Source organism: Bombina bombina, chromosome 2, assembly GCF_027579735.1.
Source record: "Bombina bombina isolate aBomBom1 chromosome 2, aBomBom1.pri, whole genome shotgun sequence".
NCBI lineage: Eukaryota > Metazoa > Chordata > Amphibia > Anura > Bombinatoridae > Bombina > Bombina bombina.
Window position 1 is genome coordinate 1364509218 of NC_069500.1, and position 23499 is coordinate 1364532716.

At 38.2% G+C, this 23499-nt stretch overlaps 1 gene segment (V, D, J or C); it reads right to left on the bottom strand.

Annotated features, from left to right (window-relative positions):
• Positions 1–1037: 1037 nt before the first annotated feature.
• On the bottom strand, positions 1038–23130 carry LOC128647569 (immunoglobulin kappa variable 4-1-like). The segment is given in 3 exon segments: positions 1038–1157; positions 22685–22998; positions 23082–23130. Coding segments are annotated over 3 exon segments (483 nt in total).
• Positions 23131–23499: the final 369 nt, after the last annotated feature.

A 23499-nucleotide genomic window follows, 5' to 3' on the forward strand; every position in this document is an offset into this window, starting at 1 on the left:
GTCAATGAAGGCTTGAGTGTGGACCGAATTCTGAAGAAAGGGAAGAGTAACAGGTACCAGAATCCGAGAGGAGTGAGGGGATTTAGTAATGATCATGCTTAGAGGTACCCCAATGTTATCCCCTAAGCATTGGATTTTCCTGGACCAAATGTCACAGTTATTTAGTTGGTGAGAGTTAGAACCACAATAAAAGCTTAGCCGCAATCTCCTTCTTCTGAGGGTTTAAAGGAGGAAAGATCCATGGGTTCCTCTACTGGGGTGGCTGGAGATGTTGAAGGGGTAAAGGACACTGCAGAAATCAGATGAATAGAAGGACTGGAGGAAAGGATTCTCCGAGTTCTGTCTCTCTCGGCTTGTCTCTCCTCGAAGCGAGAGTCTAGACTGATACAAAGTGTTATAAAGTCATCCAAAGAAGAGGGAATATCATTATAAGTGTGTTCATCTTTGATGCATTCATGCAGACCCCTCCTAAAGGCTGCCTTAAGGGCACTGCCATCCCAACTGGTCTCAACTGCCAAGGTGCGAAAATCAATGGCAAATTGTGCCACAGTTCTATTGCCCTGGCGGAGATCCAGGAGAGAAAACTCTGCAGCAGAAGTACAGCCAGAAGTCCCAAACACAGAAGCAAGTGCAGAAATGAATGAATCAGCATATTTCAGGAGTGGAGTGTTCTGTTCCAAAAGGGGAGCTACCCAGGCTAAGGCCTTGTCTTTCAGTAATGAAATGATAACGGTGACCCTTGACTGCTGAGACTGAAAGGTACGAGGATCATTGCGGAAGTGCAGCCTGCATTGGTTAAGAAAACCCCTACAATCAGTACTACCTTTATACTTGTCAGGCAATGGTATCCAGGGTATATTTCCAGAAGCAAGAGAAGAAGCCACAGTACTAGGAGCAGAGACTGGCAGTACAACAACAGGAGCGGTATTCCTTGCTGCAACTAGTGCAGAGAGTTGAGCGATTATAGCCTCTAGTTTGGAATCCACACTTTGTGGTATGGGTGCCCAACATCTGTCTTTGAAGATAAACCGCTCTTGCTACCTCATTTGGCTCCATGGCCCAAGTATAATGCAATGCTCTTGGGATATTCCACTATCAGACCGAACTCGGCCAGTAATCTTCTTATCCCGGCTTCGAGCCTGAATGATAGGGAATACCTGAGAGTAGAGAAAGTTCACAAGATGAGGTAAGCCACACTCACCACAGGCAGGATAGTCTTCGGCCGCAACAGACAATGAATCAGAGAAAGGCAGTTCAAAGTTAAACCACTAGAATGGTTAGGCAGGCAGGGTTTGACAACGGTAAAGCAGTCCAAAGATAAAACAACTAGAATGGTCAGGCAGGCAGGGTTTGGCAACAGAGAGGCAATCCAGAACAATAGGAGTTAATCAAGCAGAGTAGTTAGACAGGCAGGGTTCAGCAATAGTATATCAATCCAGCAGTTTAGGGGTTAACAGGCAGAGTGGTCAAACATGCAGAGGTCAGCAACAATAAAACAGTCCAGCATACAGCAATAATAACACCCAGGAGAACACTAAGTAACACCTATACTAGGGCAGTGCATGTAAGCACTGCAGGTACTTACATAGGGGCCGAATTGCGCCAAGGAGGACACACAGGTGTACACAGGAGCGGAATCCAGGATGGAGAGGCAGCGTGTGGCTATAACGTCATCACCGCACGATCTGAAGCACCGCCTGCGTCTATGGCAACGGCCATAGCAACAAGTCACCATAGCAACAGCCATAGCGAGCAGTGGCACTGCGGCGGTGTGAAAATATCCATCATTTTCAAAGAAAGGGGACATGTTCGTAGAAGTATTCAACATGTTGTTATATGTAATTTCAGCTAATGGTAGTATGTCAGCCCAATTTTCCTATAAAATTAGTACAGTAACACCTCAAAAACTGCTCAATCCATTGACAGACGCAACTGTCCATTAATTTGTGAGTGGTAAGTGGAACTTAGGTTTCTTTTACTCTCCTAGAGTTTGCATAATTGAGTCCAGAATCTAGAAGTATACCATGTACCCCTGTCAGTGGTGATAGAAGTGGGCAATCCATGGAGTTTAACAATATTAGATAAGAATATAAAAGATATTTTGTTGGAGGTTGATATTTTAGGAAGAGAAATAAAATGTCTCATCTTTGTCAAATAGTCAATAACAACAAGTAATAGAACAAGGAACTTAAAAGCTAACAATTTTAGAATGGAATTACAGGAAAGGGGGACAAAATAAATAATGAAAGTATATTGCAGAGATGTTTTATATAAGATTTATAATTTTATAGTACTGCCTTAAAGTGTTTAATGTCCCTTTAAAATGTGCGCCATCTCAATCTCGCAATAAGATCTTAGTAAAGACTAAGATTTAATTGTGAGATAAAAAAGTCTCACGTTTTTTTTCTTGAACCATATCAATAAATAATGCCGATAATGAGGGGAAATTGCATTAGAGAGTAGCCTGAAACAGAAAAAAATTACACCAAAAAAGATGCAACCATGAAATGCACCAATAAATGATGTGAAGCATATCAACACAAAACATAAACAAAAACAAACCAATGTAGGACATTAACAAAAGGACTCAAACTCTCATTAATGCAAAACAAGTTTCCTTGTGCTTCATACAATATAGGCTACTCATTTCTACTGTACTTTGACTGCCAACTAGTGGCATTAGACTTCCACACCAACGTTCCATCTATTAGGTTAAGAAAAATCACTAATTGTCTATACTATGGTTTTGCTGCTGGAAACATGGTATGCAGGGGGTATATTTGTACCTCCCGGATGTTTTTTTATCCCTCAGCACAAAAACCATCACACAGCTTTTCCTTATTTTATTTTTCTCCCACAGAGCCGGGCTTATCTTAGATAAAGCAGAAGGGGCACACAGAAACTTGTGGATAAATTCAAAGGCACTGTGGATATGAAAAAATTGTGTGCATAAAGGTGAGAGAAGTTATGGCAAGGAGAGTCTATTAGGTGCCTTGAGAACAAAGCATTAAAGAAATAGGAAAGTCAAATGTAAACTTGCATGATTCAGATAGAATATGTCATATTAAGACACTATTAAATTCACTTCTATTTTCAAATGTGCTTTGTTCTCTTTGTATCCCTTTTGAAAAAGAATTCGCACATATCCTACACTAGTGGGAGCTTGTTGCTGATTGGTGCATATACACATTTGTCTCTTGTGATTGTCTAATGAGATGTGTTCAGCTAACTGCCAATAGCACAATGCTACTGCTTCAGCAAAGGATAACAAGAGAATGTAGCAAATTTGAGAATAGAAGTACATTGTAAAGTTGTTTAAATTTGAGTGTTCTATCCAAATCATTAAATACAAATTTGGTGTTTCCTATCCCTATAAGGCTGGATGACGAATGAAAATTTAAAAGAATTAAGTACAGGATTTCTATGAATATTTACATATATATGTGCAATTTCTGTTCATCAGAACAATACAGTATATCTTAACATTATTATTATTTTTTTGGACTGTCCCACATATCACATTATGCATATCAACACATACAGAAAGGAGCACATTACAAATGTCGCTATGGTTACTGCTGGGATTAGGGTTAGCACTAGGATTAACCTTTGACTTTTGCCAATGGTTTAAATGGAGTCCTCTATGTCATTGTTTCTATCCTTTGTTTTAGTCCTTAAGTACCCGCAACAGGCCAGGGGCACGATCCGATATGCGGCATAGTTTTTGGCACAAGCGAGGTAACCCGCGCTGCCCGTAGTTTCACCTCGCACATCGGGGTATTACATATACTGCGCCATCAGATGCTAAAGTGGCGTAAGTAGGACAAACTGGCATTCTTCCGAAAAGTGCGCAAATACACATTTTACTTGTAGCAAATAACTTACGCCTGTATTTTGTTCACGTAAAGTCTCAATAAAGAGTAGTTTTATGCAAATTAGGCTAACGCTCGTAAAAATCACCCGCGACTCCATCTAAAAATGCGCAACGTAATTACGCTATTCAAAAGTCATATATAAACCCATGCGCAGACGCCATTGTCTTCAGTGTGCTTGGATGGTTCGTTGAGCTACAGCACACTACAGTGGAGTGGAGGATTAGACAGAGTAGAGAGAGAGGCGCAAACAGAGGAGTTAGTTAGGTCGCATTGTTGGTTGATTAAGCTTGTACACTTACACATCTTTTTACATATTGCACACATATTGCATACATACATATACAAATACACAACACTTTTTTTTCTAACAACTCACACATTTTTTTTCAATTTTACAGTGTGATAGGCTGAGTATTTGGTTGTGATTGTGTGTGATTGAACTGGGAGTGAGTGTGAGTGTGTTCTTACTGTTATTGAGATATCCTTTATCTATCTTGTATCCATTTCTTTGTGACTACTTGTTAGCAGTACATATTATTTATCTTTTGAGTGTGGTTTAGAGCGCCCCCTATTTAGTTATCTCTAGTGAGATAGCTATTATTAGTGTTGTCATTACCTGTATAGGTTATATAGGGGAGCAGCTATATTGTCCCTCTTTATTTGTATCTATATATACATTTCGTATTACCACATAAAATGCTGTCTACCTTAGAAAGAACAGCAAGAAGAAACTCTACGACCACCAATGGAAATCCTCCTGAAATTATACAAGATTCTACACAGTCATTATCTATTGAGAATCTTTTTTCTAAATTAGATAATACCCAGGGGGCTTAGAGTGTTTAAGAACTGTTCTTTTAAAAATGACAGCGAATTATTGTTAAAATGGCAGAACATTCTAAATGATTGCTCTTTTAGTTTGATAGAACTTTTGATAAAACATCGCCAAACTCTGCTAGACAAAATTGGCACAGATATAGAATTGATCCAAAGAGATCTTGAGACTATGAAGGATCATCCTGAATATGTGAAATTAAATATACAAACCATTAAAGCATCTGATATCTACCAAAATGAAATTATCAAAACTAAACAAGTTAAAATGAAAAGACATGAGGATGACTATGAGAAGGGTGAGGTCAATTCCTTTAATAGGAATAAGCCTAACAACAATAACAATAACAATAATAATAAAAACAATGAATGGACTGTAATACAACATAGAAGAACAAATAATAAACATAAGAATAATAATAGCAATAAAAACAAAAATAAAAATAATAATTACCAATATTGGAACCCTGATAATATTACTCACCAACCATTGATCCCCACAGGGAATCACAATAACACCACTACTCACCAATCTCAGATTCCCACAGGTAATTTTATCAATCATCAGTCCCATAGATCGAATTACCCTCCTCATTACAATCAGGGAAATAGATACCATCAGATGACCACTAATCATAACTCTTACTATTCTGGTAATCTATCATCTCAGAATGCACAATTTTATTCAAATCCTAATGATATTCCTATCACAAACAGATTCCTGCCTTTCCAGAATGGTGGATTTAATAGAGAACCCTCCACTTTCTCTAATTCCCCTATCCCTTATTCTGTTGGGTCTGAACCCAATCATTACCTTAATGATAGATTGGGGAATCAGAGAAGAGATGACGTTCCCTCTACCTCTAATGAGTCTTTTTTAGGGGAGCGCCAGTTGGCACCCCTGTGGAGACGAAATCAAAACCAACCAAAAACAATGAAAAAAAGACCATTTCCAAATGGGGACGACGTGGCAGAGGGCACACCATCAAAAAAGAAAAACTCTCAAAATTGAAAGAAGGTATTTTTAACCTCTCATCCCATGTACTCACCGATGATGAGATCAGAATCCTTGGTAGAGGTTTGTCTTTTTGTCTACCGAATTCTCATAATTTGTTTGACTTATTTGTGGACCTTAATAGGTACACAAGAAAACTATCTTTACAAAGATATTTTTCCACAAAAAATATGAGACAAAATAAATTGGAGGGCTCACAAATTTTGTTAGATACAGATAGTTCACGCTCTCCCACCACTTATTACCTTAGTCCAGATGATCTAAGCTATGATCTTTTTGAGTCCAGCATACACACACATCTCAAACCACCTTCCACTTTCAACCCCCCCAAACCAGAGGTCACTTATGTGGATCTTTTTCAACAATTGGTGATGAATGATTTTGAAAAAATACCATGTAAGACAATTGGTAAATCCAAGTTATGGCCGAACGAATCACTAGCTTTAAAAATCTTAATGGATAATAAAAATCTGGTTATACGCCAAGCGGACAAGGCGGGGGGGATTGTTCTTCAGAATTATTGTGACTATGTTGCTGAGGCTATCAGGATAATGGGCGATATCCCACCGAGCAATTCAGTAAGCTGCTTGTGGAGATTTTGGAGGATGGTGGTAGAAAGGGTATTTTAAATAAAAAATAAAAAAGTTACTTAATGCCAAACCATCCGAGTGTACCCTTCTACTACCACCTCCCCAAAATTCACAAAGACAGCAAAAATCCCCCCGGAAGACCTATCGTTGCGGGCATCAATGGTGTCATGGATAGACTTTCTGAATATATTGATATATTTTTACAGAAATATGTTATACATCTACCTTCTTATATCCGTGACACCAGTGATCTTCTCAACAAATTAAGTACCTTTGTGTGTAGGGGAAAATATATTTGGCTCTCTTGTGACGTAGGAGCCCTGTACTCGAATATCCCCCATGATATTGGAATTCGAGTAATTCAAACTTTTTTAAATGATGATATATATATGTCACTGTTGCAAAAAGAATTCCTGGTAACAATAATAGAGTTTATTTTGAAGCACAATTATTTTCAGTTCCTTGATGATTTTTATTTGCAGGTTAGGGGTATGGCCATGGGCACCAGGTTCACGCCCAGTTTTGCCAACCTATATATGGGGGCATTTGAAGAGTCTTATATATATGGCTCAAACTGGGCGCAGAACCTGGTGTTCTATGGCCGTTACATAGACGACCTGCTATTTATTTGGGACGGCACCTCTCAGGAGGCAGAATTATGTGTAAATCATCTTAATAATAATGAGATGGGACTCACATTTACGTGTAATATTCAGCCACAAAGAATCGAATTTCTGGATGTATTGCTACAGTGGGGACCTGGAGGGAGTGTTTGTTCTTCCACTTTTTTTAAGAAAGTAGATAGCAATAACTTTTTGCATTTTTCTAGTAACCATTTGAAAAGTTGGAAGATGAACATTCCCTTCAGTCAATTCAATACAATAAGGAGGAATGCAAGCACACTAGAAATCTACGACGAACAATCCTTAATTTTAGTGGAAAGATTTAAGGCTAAGGGTTATCCTCAGGCTCTTATCAAAAATAGCCAAGAGAAAGCAAGAAATTTGAATAGAACATCTATCCTTAAAGGTAAAACTAAGGACAGCACTACCACCAACGAGACTAAGGATTTGTGCCAACCCAGGTTCATAACACGGTGCAATTCCAACCATAGCGCTATCAAAAAGTCCTTAACTAAACACTGTCAGATCTTGCAAAAAGATCCTGTTCTCAAACAGATTTTAGAGAACCATCCTCAGGTCCCGTTTAGGAGGGCTCTCACCCTTAAAAAAAAACTTGCTCCTAGTAAGATAGTAATGTCTAAAAAAAGTTAGAAATAAAATATCTAATAATACAGCTTGTGGAATCTATAGGTGTGGTCATCCTAGATGCTCAATGTGCACATACATTGTACCCAAAACATCCTTAGTCACTGCTAATGTAACAGGTGAAGTGTTTAAGATTAAAAGTCGTATAACTTGCAATACGGCATTTGTCATCTACGTTTTAACTTGCAAGTGCGGCCTACAGTACTTGGACTGCACGACCCATAAAATTTGCAAGAGATGGAGTGAACATCTGCTTAATGTAAAAAAGAAGTCACTCAACCACAGTGTCCCCAGACATCATGTACAGGCACATTATGGAGAACCCTGTAATTTTGTCATCACCCCTATAGAACATATTCCACCTTCCCACAAATACAACAGATTTGTCAAGCTAAGACAGAGAGAAACTTTTTGGATTTACATGTTCCAATCACTTGTTCCTAATGGTCTGAATGCGGTTATAGATTCTGCTGCTTTTAATTAATTTCAGTGCTGCTTTTAATTAATTATAGTACACTTATTTATTTTACTTACTATTTTGTACACTGGAGTTTATGATTGTATATTCTTCACATATTTTACCCTTGTTATTATAGTACATAATTATATTTTATATATCTTTATTACATCTAATAGTAGTTTTATCATTATAATCACAAATTTATTTCAGATTGTTTTATATCAGGTAGCACTTGCCTATATATCTTGTTATTTTTCCATATTATGAAAAGAAGTGCGTGGGTCTAGCGCTAGTATAAACACCTACAGCTCTCTTCAAAAAGGATGCCTAGTCAACCTAAGGTAATAACAAATACAGTTAAGGTTTTGAAGTGAGCGCCTAAGAAGCAGAGGTGGATCAGAACATTATACAAAATTTGTTTTTTTAGCACACCTTACAAAAAGTTGCCAGGGAGTCTCATTCTATTATGAAGAGTAAAAGCAGGAATGATTCAGCCCTCTGTGGCAAAAGGACTGTAGTGTTAGGACCAGTCGAATTGGGGCACCTTGTAAGTGGTGACTGGCTAAGTAGAATATGGCCATATTGTGTGACTAAGTTCCCAATATTATTTAAAAAGAATAGTTGTCTCTTGATGTATTTGCAGGCAATTTTTTGCAGCAGTTCAAAAAATATGTTGTGCTTTTGAAAATGGATGTGCGCTGATACCTCTTTGTTTGTATAATTACTGGGTCATATTGTCAGCACTTCCAGATGTGGATTTAAACTTTTTGTAAGGTGTGCTAAAAAAACAAATTTTGTATTTGTATTCAACATAACCAGGGAGACTGACCATCTCCCATTGGTTTAAGCACCCCACCCAAGTTCAGGTGTGCTCATAACAGTGTAATAGAGTTGTGAATAAAAAGCCAGGGAGTCTCATTCTATTATGAAGAGTAAAAGCAGGAATGATTCAGCCCTCTGTGGCAAAAGGACTGTAGTGTTAGGACCAGTCGAATTGGGGCAGCTTGTAAGTAGTGACTGACTAAGCAGAATATGGCCATATTGTGTGACTAAGTTCCCAATATTATTTAAAAAGAATAGTTGTCTCTTGATGTATTTGCAGGCAATTTTTTGCAGTAGTTCAAAAAATATGTTGTGCTTTTGAAAATGGATGTGCGCTGATACCTTTTTGTTTGTGTAATTACTGGGTCATATTGGCAGCACTCCCAGATGTGGATTTAAACTTTTTGTAAGGTGTACTAAAAAAACAAATTTTGTATTTGTATTTAACATAACCAGGGAGACTGACCATCTCCCATTGGTTTAAGCACCCCACCCAAGTTCAGGTGTGCTCATAACAGTGTAATAGAGTTGTGAATAAAAAGCCAGAGAGTCTCATTCTATTATGAAGAGTAAAAGCAGGAATGATTCAGCCCTCTGTGGCAAAAGGACTGCAGTGTTAGGGCCAGTCGAATTGGGGCACCTTGTAAGTGGTGACTGGCTAAGCAGAATATGGCCATATTGTGTGACTAAGTTCCCAATATTATTTAAAAAGAATATTTGTCTCTTGATGTATTTGCAGGGAATTTTTTGCAGCAGTTCAAAAAATATGTTGTGCTTTTGAAAATGGATGTGCGCTGATACCTTTTTGTTTGTGTAATTACTGGGTCATATTAGCAGCACTCCCAGATGTGGATTTAAACTTTTTGTAAGGTGTGCTAAAAAAACAAATTTTGTATTTGTATTTAACATAACCAGGGAGACTGACCATCTCCCATTGGTTTAAGCACCCACCCAAGTTCAGGTGTGCTCATAACAGTGTAATAGAGTTGTGAATAAAAAGCCAGGGAGTCTCATTCTATTATGAAGAGTAAAAGCAGGAATGATTCAGCCCTCTGTGGCAAAAGGACTGTAGTGTTAGGACCAGTTGAATTGGGGCACCTTGTAAGTGGTGACTGGCTAAGCAGAATATGGTCATATTGTGTGACTAAGTTCCCAATATTATTTAAAAAGAATAGTTGTCTCTTGATGTATTTGCAGGCAATTTTTTGCAGTAGTTCAAAAAATATGTTTTGCTTTTGAAAATGGATGTGCGCTGATACCTCTTTGTTTGTGTAATTACTGGGTCATATTGGCAGCACTCCCAGATGTGGATTTAAAATTTTTGTAAGGTGTGCTAAAAAACCAAATTTTGTATTTGTATTTAACATAACCAGGGAGACTGACCATCTCCCATTGGTTTAAGCACCCCACCCAAGTTCAGGTGTGCTCATAACAGTGTAATAGAGTTGTGAATAAAAAGCCAGGGAGTCTCATTCTATTAGGAAGAGTAAAAGCAGGAATGATTCAGCCCTCTGTGGCAAAAGGACTGTAGTGTTAGGACCAGTCGAATTGGGGCACCTTGTAAGTGGTGACTGGCTAAGCAGAATATGGCCATATTGTGTGACTAAGTTCCCAATATTATTTAAAAAGAATAGTTGTCTCTTGATGTATTTGCAGGCAATTTTTTGCAGCAGTTCAAAAAATATGTTGTGCTTTTGAAAATGGATGTGCGCTGATACCTTTTTGTTTGTGTATGTATATATATATATATATATATATATATATATGAATTATACCAAAATACCATTAGATATATGTATTTATGAATAAATAGAACCTATTCTGCTATGCAAAGAACATTGGAATGTGAAATATTCTTATTTTCATGTCGAATAAGCACACTTAAGAATATGCAAACATGTTTACACGCAATTAGGGTTATTTTTTTTTTACTCTTTTTGCTTCTTTGTTTTCTATGGGGGAATAGGTTATTTAGCGCAATATTCTAAGTTCATCTATTTACGCACATCAGGTTAGTGCGAGCGAAAACAGTTACTTTGAATTGATAATACGAGCACAACCCACCACATGGAAAAAGCTTATTTCTAGTGCAATTATAGTTCAAGCGGGAGCGTTAAATGGCGCACCACTTGTAATAGCCCAGTATTGGGTTGTGATTTCAGTTAGCAGATGGCTTTTTTGTATGCAAAAATAAACATAAAGGAACAAGTTCCCATAAATACTGCAGCTGGTATATCAAGTAATTGGAAACACATTAAGGATAAATTTATTTTACAGTACTCTATCTCTTTAAATGGACCAATGCCTGATATACGGGATCCTAGATCAGGTAGAAAAGGGGAAAAAACAATAAATACAACAGAAACACTTTAGAAACAAATTTGCAAAACAGGTTCTGTAAATGCACAAATGTTAAATAATTTTTTTGCTTTGTTAAACCAGTCTATATAGAGGATGGTGTATTTTTTTTGCTTTCATAATTCGCTACACTTTCTCTTCTTCCTGCTTCTAGTTTCTTCCTCCCATCTATATTCTCGTCCTCTCTATCCCTCACATCTTTCTGGCCTCACTTTACATCCTCATATCTAATTTCTTATGTTTTTCCCACCTCCCACTCACCTTCATACCATTTTCCATACCTTTATTTATCTTTTTGTTTTTATCTAAAATAAATAATAATAATAATAATAATAATAATAATAATATCAGATATTTATGTCCTAAAAAAATCAATTTTGTTTCATGCAAGGTTTGTCCCTGTCTGTCAATATATATATAATTAAAGGGACAGTATACACCAGAATTTTTTATTGTTTTAAAAGATAGATAATCCCTTTATTACCCATTCCCCAGTTTTGCATAATTAACACTGTTATATTAATATACTTTTAACCTCTGTGATTACCTTGTATCTAAGTCTCTGCAAAATGCCCCCTTATCTCAGAACTTTTGACAGACTTGCATTTTAGCCAATCAGTGCTGACTTCTAGGTAACTCCACAGGCGTGAGCACAATGTTATCTATATGGCACACATGAACTATCTCCCTTTAGTTGTGAAAAAAAGTCAAAATGCATTCAGATAAGAGACAGCTATCAAGTGCTCAGAAATTAGCATATGAGCCTACATAGGTTTAGCTTTCAACTAAGAATACCAAGCGATCAAAGCAAAATTGATGTTAAAAGTAAATTGGAAAGTTATTTATAATTGCATACCCTATCTGAATCATGAAAGTTTATATTTCACATGATTGTCCCTTTAATGCTTTCTTATACATTTGACATTTATTTGAGTTTTTCTCTTTGCTTCCCCATCACCTCCTCCTGCTTTAATTCCTAGTACCCTCCAAGGGATATGTTCCCTAAAACAATTTTGTATACAGTGTAGTATAATCCTAATTTGCTTAAAGTAATAAAGTTATTTATTCAGTAAATAATTAAATAGTTTGTTCCAGTAAATGCTTTATGTGATTTCCTATAGCCAGTAAACAATCGGCTAGATTTAGAGTTCTGCGGCCAAAGGGGTGCGTTAGCTACGCTGGCTTTTTTTCCCCCGCACCTTTTAAATACCGCTGGTATTTAGAGTTCACAGAAGGGCTGCGTTAGGCTCCAAAAAGGGAGCGTATACCATATTTACCGCCACTGCAACTCTAAATTGCAGCGGTGCTTACGGACGCGGCCAGCTTCAAAAACGTGCTCGTGCACGATTTCCCCATAGGAAACAATGGGGCTGTTTGAGCTGAAAAAAAACCTAACACCTGCAAAAAAGCAGCGTTCAGCTCCTAACGCAGCCCCATTGTTTTCTATGTGGAAACACTTCCTAAGTCTGCACCTAACACCCTAACATGTACCCCGAGTCTAAACACCCCTAGCCTTACACTTATTAATCCCTAATCTGCCGCCCCCGCTATCGCTGACCCCTGCATATTATTATTAACCCCTAATCTGCCGCTCCGTACACCGCCGCAACCTACGTTATCCCTATGTACCCCTAATCTGCTGCCCCTAACACCGCCGACCCCTATATTATATTTATTAACCCCTAATCTGCCCCCCACAACGTCGCTTCCACCTACCTACAATTATTAACCCCTAATCTGCCGACCGGATCTCACCGCTACTCTTATAAATGTATTAACCCCTAAAGCTAAGTCTAACCCTAACACTAACACCCCCCTAAGTTAAATATAATTTAAATCTAACGAAATAAATTAACTCTTATTAAATAAATTATTACTATTTAAAGCTAAATACTTACCTGTAAAATAAACCCTAATATAGCTACAATATAAATTATAATTATATTGTAGCTATTTTAGGAGTAATATTTATTTTACAGGCAACTTTGTAATTGTACAATAGCTATTATATAGTTAATAACTATTTAATAGTTACCTAGTTAAAAAAATTACAAAATTACCTGTAAAATAAATCCTAACCTAAGTTACAATTAAACCTAACACTACACTATCAATAAATAAATTAAATAAACTACCTACAATTACCTACAATTAAACCTAACACTACACTATCAATAAATAAATTAAATACAATACCTACAAATAAATACAATTAAATAAACTAACTAAAGTACAAAAAATAAAAAAGAACTAAGTTACAAAAAATAAAAAAATATTTACAAACATTAGAAAAATATTACAACAATTTTAAACTAATTACACCTACTCTAAGCCCTCTAATAAAATAACAAAGACCCCCAAAATAAAAAAATGCCCTACCCTATTCTAAAATGAAAATAGAAAAGCTCTTTTACCTTACCAGCCCTGAAAAGGGCCCTTTGCGGGGCATGCCCCAAAGAATTCAGCTCTTTTGCCTGTAAAAAAAAAACATACAATACCCCACCCCCAACATTACAACCCACCACCCACATACCCCTAATCTAACCCAAACCCCCCTTAAATAAATCTAACACTAAGCCCCTGAAGATCTCCCTACCTTGTCTTCACCACACCGGGTTCACCGATTCGTCCTGGCTCCGACGTCTTCATCCAAGCCCAAGCGGGGGGCTGAAGATGTCCATGATCCGCTGAAGTTTTCATCCAAGCCGGAGCTGAAGAGGTCCATGATCGGGCTGAAATCAAGCGGCATCTTCAATCTTCTTTCTTCCGGATCCATGGTCATCCCGCCGACGCGGAACATCCATCTTCACCGACGACTTCCCGACGAATGACGGTTCCTTTAAGGGACGTCATCCAAGATGGCGTCCCTTGAATTCCGATTGGCTGATAGGATTCTATCAGCCAATCGGAATTAAGGTAGGAAAATTCTGATTGGCTGATGGAATCAGCCAATCAGAATCAAGTTCAATCCGATTGGCTGATCCAATCAGCCAATCAGATTGAGCTTGCATTCTATTGGCTGCTCCGATCAGCCAATAGAATGCGAGCTCAATCTGATTGGCTGATCGGATCAGCCAATCGGATTGAACTTGATTCTGATTGGCTGATTCCATTAGCCAATCAGAATTTTCCTACCTTAATTCCGATTGGCTGATAGAATCCTATCAGCCAATTGGAATTCGAGGGACGCCATCTTGGATGACGTCCCTTAAAGGAACCGTCATTCGTCGGGAAGTCGTCGGTGAAGATGGATGTTCCGCGTCAGTGAGATGACCATGGATCCGGAAGAAAGAAGATTGTAGATGCCGCTTGATAGAAGACTTCAGCCCGATCATGGACCTCTTCAGATCCCACTTGGATGAAGACTTCAGCCCGATCATGGACCTCTTCAGCTCCAGCTTGGATGAAGACTTCAGTCAGATCATGGACATCTTCAGCCCCCCGCTTGGGCTTGGATGAAGACGTCAGAGCCAGGACGAATCGGTGAACCCGGTGTGGTGAAGACAAGGTAGGGAGATCTTCAGGGGCTTAGTGTTAGGTATATTTAAGGGGGGTTTGGGTTAGATTAGGGGTATGTGGGTGGTGGGTTGTAATGTTGGGGGGGGTATTGTATGTTTTTTTTTTACAGACAAAAGAGCTCAATTCTTTGGGGCATGCCCCGCAAAGGGCCCTTTTCAGGGCTGGTAAGGTAAAAGAGCTTTTCTATTTTAATTTTAGAATAGGGTAGGGCATTTTTTTATTTTGGGGGTCTTTGTTATTTTATTAGGGGTCTTAGAGTAGGTGTAATTAGTTTAAAATTGTTGTAATATTTTTCTAATGTTTGTAAATATTTTTTTATTTTTTGTAACTTAGTTCTTTTTTATTTTTTGTACTTTAGTTAGTTTATTTAATTGTATTTATTTGTAGGTATTGTATTTAATGTATTTATTGATAGTGTAGTGTTAGGTTTAATTGTAGGTAATTGTAGGTAGTTTATTTAATTTATTTATTGATAGTGTAGTGTTAGGTTTAATTGTAACTTAGGTTAGGATTTATTTTACAGGTAATTTTGTAATTATTTTAACTAGGTAGCTATTAAATAGTTATTAACTATTTAATAGCTATTGTACCTGGTTAAAATAATTACAAAGTTGCCTGTAAAATAAATATTAATCCTAAAATAGCTACAATATAATTATTATTTATATTGTAGCTATATTAGGGTTTATTTTACAGGTAAGTATTTAGCTTTAAATAGGATTAATTTATTTAATAAGAGTTAATTTATTTTGTTAGATAAAAATTATATTTAACTTAGGGGGGTGTTAGGGTTAGGGTTAGAATTAGCTTTAGGGGTTAAAAAATTTATTAGAGTAGCGGTGAGCTCCGGTCGGCAGATTAGGGGTTAATTCTTGAAGTTAGGTGTCGGCGATGTTAGGGAGGGCAGATTAGGGGTTAATATTATTTATTATAGGGTTATTGAGGCGAGAGTGAGGCGGATTAGGGGTTAATACATTTATTATAGTAGCGGTGCGGTCCGGTCGGCAGATTAGGGGTTAATAAGTGTAGGTTGGTAGCGGCGACGTTGGGGGCGGCAGATTAGGGGTTAATAAATATTATGTAGGTGTCGGTGGTGTTAGGGGCAGCAGATTAGGGGTACATAGGGATAACGTAGGTGGCGGCGGTGTGCGGTCGGCAGATTAGGGGTTAAAATTTTTAATAGAGTGGCGGCGATGTGGGGGGGCCTCGGTTTAGGGGTACATAGGTAGTTTATGGGTGTTAGTGTACTTTAGAGCACAGTAGTTAAGAGCTTTATAAACCGGCGTTAGCCCAGAAAGCTCTTAACTACTGACTTTTTTCTGCGGCTGGAGTTTTGTCGTTAGAATTCTAACGCTCACTTCAGCCACGACTCTAAATACCGGCGTTAGGAAGATCCCATTGAAAAGATAGGATACGCAAATGGCGTAGGGGGATCTGCGGTATTGAAAAGTCACGGCTGCAAAGTGAGCGTTAGACCCTTTCCTGACTGACTCCAAATACCAGCGGTAGCCCAAAACCAGCGTTAGGAGCCTCTAACGCTGGTTTTGACGGCTACCGCCCAACTCTAAATCTAGCCGAATGTGTGTAGTGAGATAACAGAGTGAATAGAAATGAGGAAGGTTTTTGTACAGCTCTGTATCACTGTGAGAGGCCAGCTGTAACTCTGCTGACAGTAATAATCTGCTGCATCTTCTGCTTGCACTCCGCTGATTGTGAGAGTGAAATCAGTAATAGTCCAACTGCCGCTGAATCTGTCTGGGGTCCCTGTGGCCCTGCTGGCTGCCAAATAGATAAGAAGCTTTGGAGGTTGTCCTGGTTTCTGTTGGTACCAGGCTAAATGATAATAAGAAGGACTAGAAATGCTTGAACTGGCTTTACAGTAGATAGTGATACTTTCTCCTGGTGATACAGTAAAATAATCCGGAGACTGGGTCATCACAATCTGTCCACAGGACCCTGAGGAAAAAAGGAAATAAATCTGTAATGATTATTTAAGGTAGCAGTTTCTGTACAGTTTGTGCTAAATGAATGCAGTGCAAAGTTGTTCTCACTGAACAGGATTTGATGCACTTTAGATAATAAATAACTCTTACCTTGAACACAAAGAAATAAAATACTTAGAAAAAAATTCTGGAAAATCATCCTTTCGTTATGAAATGTGATTTTTAAATTTTTAAATTGACACAGTTCAGTGACACAACACATACAAACTGAGTTATATATAGCAGCTAAACTGAGTATGCAAAACAGGAAATATGTAAATATTAGCAATAGATAAAAACAACAGACCATAAAACAACAAAATGAACATGCGTGTACTTTGCAGGTTTCCATCTTCCAATACATTTGCTTAGATAACTAACTAATATCAAAACTTACAGTCGGCTAAATTACAAGTTTTGCGGTACGCCTAGACCGCTGTAAAAATGGCCTTTTTGAGCGGAATGGAAGGTCACCAAGGGCCCGATCCGATATGCAGCGTCGCCCGCAAAAGCCGTCGACGCCAAAATTTGCGTTGGTTTGGTATCCTATATACGGCGTAACCTAGAATTTACACCCGTGTATTTCTGCCTTCGCCCGTAGTTTTTTGGGCCATAGGCAGGTATACCAAACCAGCGCAGTTTGGTATCCAATATACAGCGTAAGGACTTACGTGGCGAAAATGGAGAAATCTTACTCCATTTTCACCTCGCCACAAAATGCAGCCGTAGTAAGCCTTACGCTGTCTATTGGAGCCCCGTAACTCCCTAAACTACCTGCTAAATAAAAACCTAACACCTAACGCATGCGCAATGTCTATCTACCTGTCAACCGCGATCCCCCGCAGCAATCCCTAATAAAGTATTTAACCCCTAAACCGCCGCTCCCGGACCCCGCCGCCACTTAATAAAGTTATTAACCTCTAAACCGCCGCTCCCGGACCCCGCCGCCAGCTATATTAAATCTATAACCCCCTAATCTGAGCCCCTACCCCGCCGCCATCTATCTTACCTACCCCCTAATGTGAGCCCCTACCCCGCCACCATCTACCTTACCTACCCCCTAAAGTGAGCCCCTACCCTGCCGCCATCTATCTTACCTACCCCCTAAAGTGAGCCCCTTACACCGCCGCCATCTATTTTAAAAATATTAACCCCTGATTTAATCCCCCTACACCGCCGCCAGCTATATTAACTATATTAACCATAATTATATTAGGGTTAATATAGTTAATATAGTTATTATATTATATATATTAACTATATTAACCCTAATTATATTAGGGTTAATATAGTTAATATCGTTATTATATTATATATATATTAAGTATAATACCCCTATCTAACTCTAACATCCCTAACTAAATTCTTATCAAAATAGATCTAATTAATATTCATATTATTAATTAAAATATTCCTATTTAAATCTAAATACTTACCTATAAAATAAACCCTAAGATAGCTACAATGTAATTAATAATTAATTTGTAGCTATTTTAGGGTTTATATTTATTTTACAGGTAACTTGGTATTTATTTTAACTAAGTACAATAGCTATTAAATAGTTAATAACTATTTAATAGCTACCTAGTTAAAATAATTACCAATTTACCTGTAAAATAAATCCTAACCTGTTACAAATACACCTACACTACACCTACACTACACCTACACTATCAATAAATTAAATAAACTACAAATATCTAACCTAAAATTCAATAAAATAAACTAAACTAAATTACAAAAAAAACAAAACACTAAATTACAAAAAATTAAAAAAATATTACAAGATTTTTAAGCTAATTACACCTATTCTAAATACCAAGTTACCTGTAAAATAAATATAAACCCTAAAATAGCTACAATGTAATTATTAATTACATTGTAGCTATCTTAGGGTTTATTTTATAGGTAAGTATTTAGATTTAAATAGGAATATTTTAATTAATAATATTAATATTAATTAGATCTATTTTAATAAGAATTTAGTTAGGGATGTTAGAGTTAGATAGGGGTATTATACTTAATATATATATAATATAATAACGATATTAACTATATTAACCCTAATATAATTAGGGTTAATATAGTTAATATATATAATATAATAACTATATTAACTATATTAACCCTAATATAATTATGGTTAATATAGTTAATATAGCTGGCGGCGGTGTAGGGGGATTAAATTAGGGGTTAATATTTTTAAAATAGATGGCGGCGGTGTAAGGGGCTCACTTTAGGGGGTAGGTAAGATAGATGGCAGCGGGGTAGGGGCTCACTTTAGGGAGTAGGTAAGGTAGATGGTGGCGGGGTAGGGGCTCACTTTAGGGGGTAGGTAAGATAGATGGCGGCGGGGTAGGGGCTCACATTAGGGGGTAGGTAAGGTAGATGGCGGCAGGTAGGGGCTCACATTAGGGGGTTATAGATTTAATATAGCTGGTGGCGGGGTCCGGGAGCGTCGGTTTAGGGGTTAATAACTTTATTAGGTGGCGGCGGGGTCCGGGAGCTGCGGTTTAGGGGTTAATACATTTTTTATTGTTAGGATAGTGAGGGGGGATAGCGGATAGAGGGTTAGAAGTGTCGGGCTATGTTTGGGAGGCATGTTAGACAGTACGGGGGATTTAATACTTTAGTCAGGTTTTGTAGGCGCCGGCAGTTTCTAAAGTGCCGTAAGTCACTGGCGACTCCAGAAATTTGTACTTACGCAGATTTCTGGACATCGCTGGTTTGTCACACTTACGGCACTTTAGCCTCTGACGGCGCCGTATATAGGATAGCTCGAGTTGCGAGCTGAAACTGCGGGCGGTGGGGGTTCCCTCGCTTGCGCCGCAAACTACGATCTTTATCGGATCGCGCCCCAAGTGTTTTAACCTGTACTGCACCTCTCCATTCTGCACTCAAAAAATGGCTTTTGAGTGCAGGATTTTAATAGCGCCTGTATTACAGGTTGTGCAGTCTGTGTAACGATAGCGTTATAGCTTATACCGCCACGATCCATTCCGCCAAAAAAAAGCAGTAGTTATGGATTTTGTGAAACAAAAAAGTTTCACAAAACTCATAACAAAAATTTTGCAAAGTACACTAACACCCATAAACTACCTATAAACCCCTAAACCACCATCCCCCCGCATTGCAAAAACTATAATAAAACTATTAACACCTTATCCGCCACCCACATTGCGACTATTAAAGGGACACTGAACCCCAAATTTTTCTTTTGTGATTCAGATAGAGCATGACATTTTAAGCAACTTTCTAATTTACTCCTATTATCAAATTGTCTTCATTCTCTTGGTATCTTTATTTGAAATGCAAGAATGTAAGTTTAGATGCCGGCCCATTTTTGGTGAACAACCTGGGTTGTCCTTGCTGATTGGTGGATAAATTAATCCACCAATAAAAAAGTGCTGCCCAGAGTACTGAACCAAAAAAAGCTTATCTGCCTTCTTTTTCAAATAAAAATAGCAAGAGAACGAAGAAAAAATTATATTATTAGAAAGTTGCTTAAAATTGCATGCTCTATCTGAATCACAAAAGAAAAAAATTTGGGTTCAGTGTCCCTTTAAATAAACCTATTAACCCCTAACTCGCCCCCCCCCCCATCGCCGACACTAAAGTTATTAACCACTAAACCGCGGGCCCCCCACATCGCTACACACTAAATAAACGTATTAACCCCTAAACGTCAGGCCCTCCACATCGCTACACACTAAATAAACATATTAACCCCTAAACCTCAGGCCCTCCACATGGCTACACACTAAATAAACCTATTAACCCCTAAACAGCAGCCCCCACAATGCTACTAATTAATTATACCTATTAACCCCTAAACCTAACACCCCCCCTAACTTTAAACTTACAATATACTAGCTTAAAATAAATAAAAACATACCTCAGAAATAAATAAATAGGTACTCACCATTCCTGAAGTCCGGCAGTGAAGGTCTTCTTCCAGGCTGCTCCATCCTGAGTGAAGAGGTCATGGAGCAGAGGTGGTTGCGGAACAGGACCGGCAGCCAAGGAGCCATAAAGCGCAGAGGATCCTCTTCATGCGATCCCCGCCGCACACTGAAGATTAAATGCAAGGTACCCGTTATATTTTTGGGGTACCTTGCATTCCTATTGGCTAAAATTTTGAAATCAGCCAGTAGGATGAGAGCTACTGAAATCCTATTGGCTGATTTGAAAATGTCAGCCAATAGGAATGCAAGGTACCCCATTTTTAAACGGATACATTGCATTCAAGCTTCAGTGTACGGCGGTGATCGTATGAAGAGGACGCTCCGCGCTGGATGTCATTGCCGATCCTGGACAGCTTCGCTCCGCACCTCCATAGCTCCACGCAACTGCAATGGAGGAAGATGTCGCCACGTGGATGAAGACTTCTCGTCGCCTGGATGAGGATGGATGACCGGACTTCAGGAACTGTGAGTAGATATTCTGGGGTTAGTGTTAGTTTTTTTTTTCATTTTTTGGGGAGGTTTTTTTGGGCAGTAAAAGAGCTGAATGCCCTTTTAAGGATCATGCCCATACAAATGCCCCTTTAGGGGCAATGGGTAGCTTAGGATTTTTTTAGACTTAGGTTTTCTATTTTGGGGGTTTGGTTGGGTGGGGGGACTTTGTAATTTTTGTAGGTAAAAGAGCTGTTTAACTTAGGGCAATGCCCTACAAAAGTCCCTTTTAAGGGCTATTGGTCGTTTATTGATAGGATAGGGGTATTTTTTTTTGGGGGGGGTATTTTTAGGGCTATTAGATTAGGTGTAAATTTTATTATTTTGAATATTTTTATTTTGTTTTATGTAATGTTAGTTTTTTTTTTAATTTATTCCTAGTGTTAGGTTTATTTAAATTTGTAATGTTCGTTTTTTTATTTTATTCGTAGTGTTAGGATTATTTAATATTGTAATGTTAGGTTTTTTTATTTTTCGTTTATTTTTTTTAAATAGTAATGTTAGTTTAATTTATAGTTTAAACTTCGTTTATTTTATTTCACAGGTAAGTTTTTATTTATTTAATGATAGTTATATTATAAGCTCAATTTAAAGTTAAGGGGGTGTTAGGTGTGGGGGGCTGGAGGTTTAGGGGTTAATAGGTTTAGTTTATTAGTTGCGATGTGGGGGGCTGGATATTTAGGGGTTAATACTTTATATAGTGTTGGCGATGTGGGGGGCCGGAGGTTTAGGAGTTAGGTTTATTTATTAGTTGCGATGTGGGGGGCCAGCGGATTAGGAGTTAATAACTTTGTTTAGCATTGGTGATGTCGGGGAGTGGCGGATTAGTGGTGTCTAGACTAGGGGGTTATGTTAGGGTGTTTGGTTTAAACGTCATTTTCTTTTCCCCATAGATATCAATGGGGTTGCGTTACGGCGATTTGCCATTCCGCAATTGCAGGTGTTAGTTTTTTCTAACACCTTCTCCCCATTGATGTCTATGGGGGAAAGCGTGCACAAGCACGTAAACTCAGCCCTTGGCTTTTGTGCGGTAAGGAGCTTAACGCACCATAACGCACATTACAAGATGGTTTTTCAGTAACTCGTAATGGCCGCACTATGGAAAGTGTACAGTATATGCTTATATACATATATATTTATGTGTTAATTTGTGTATATACACATATTAACACCTAAATATATATGTATATAAGCATATATATATATATATTTAAAAGGTTGTTGCCAATGCTGCGCTACTAACCTCTTCGCAGCGCAAGGTTCTAAAGCCGTCTGTGATGGCATCAGAACGAGGCTCCCATTGGAGCCTATGGAAGTGCGCTCTCCCATTGCACCCTGCTTGTAATAAAAGTGCACAAAATTGTGCGCCGGTATTACACAATGGAGCGCTAATATTTCTTACATGTAAGCAATATATAGCGCTCCACCTGTAATCTGGCCCCATGTGTGAAGTGTAATTATATAGTGAATATGAAAGAGGAAGGTTTTTGTACAGCTCTGGTATCACTGTGAGAGGCAAGCTCCTTCCCTGCTGACAGTAATAATCTGCTGCGTCTTCTGCTTGCGCTCCGCTGATCGTGAGAGTGAAATCAGTACCAGACCGACTGCTGCTGAATCTGTCTGGGATCCCTGTGGCTTTGGCACTTGCATAATATATAAGAAGCATTAGAGGTTTTCCTGGTTTCTGTTGATACCAGGCTAACCAGCTCTGAGAGTTATAAATAAGGCTAGAACTGGCTTTACAAGTGATGGTGACACTTTCTCCTGGTGACACTGTTACAGAATCTGTTGATTGGGTCATCACAATCTGTGCACAAGAGCCTGAGGAACAATAAAAATATTATAAACCAAAATACATTGAACTTTATTTTTACTGCATAAAAACTCTGAAATAAATCTCTTACCTTGCAAGCACAGAAAAAATACACATAGCAAATTATTTTGAGAAATCATCTTTATTATTATTATTATTATCAGTTATTTGTAGAGCGCCAACAGATTCTGCTGCGCTATAAACAAATGCGGAGTACAACAAAACAATTATAGGGATCAAATGGGTAGAGGGCTCTGCCAAGAGTTGCACTGTTGTAGTCAGCTCTTAAGAAGGTGATCTACAAACAGCTGCACTCTTAGGCTTACATGTTAAGGGGGTTCAGGGGATAGCAATGGAGGAGAGGAACTGGTATAAAGAAAGGTTAGCGTAGGTTGTATGCATCCCTGAACAGTACAGTCTTTAGGAAGCGCTTGAAGCTTTCAAAACTAGGGGAGAGTCTTGTGGAGCGAGGCAGAGAGTTCCACAAGATGGGAGCCAGTCTGGAGAAG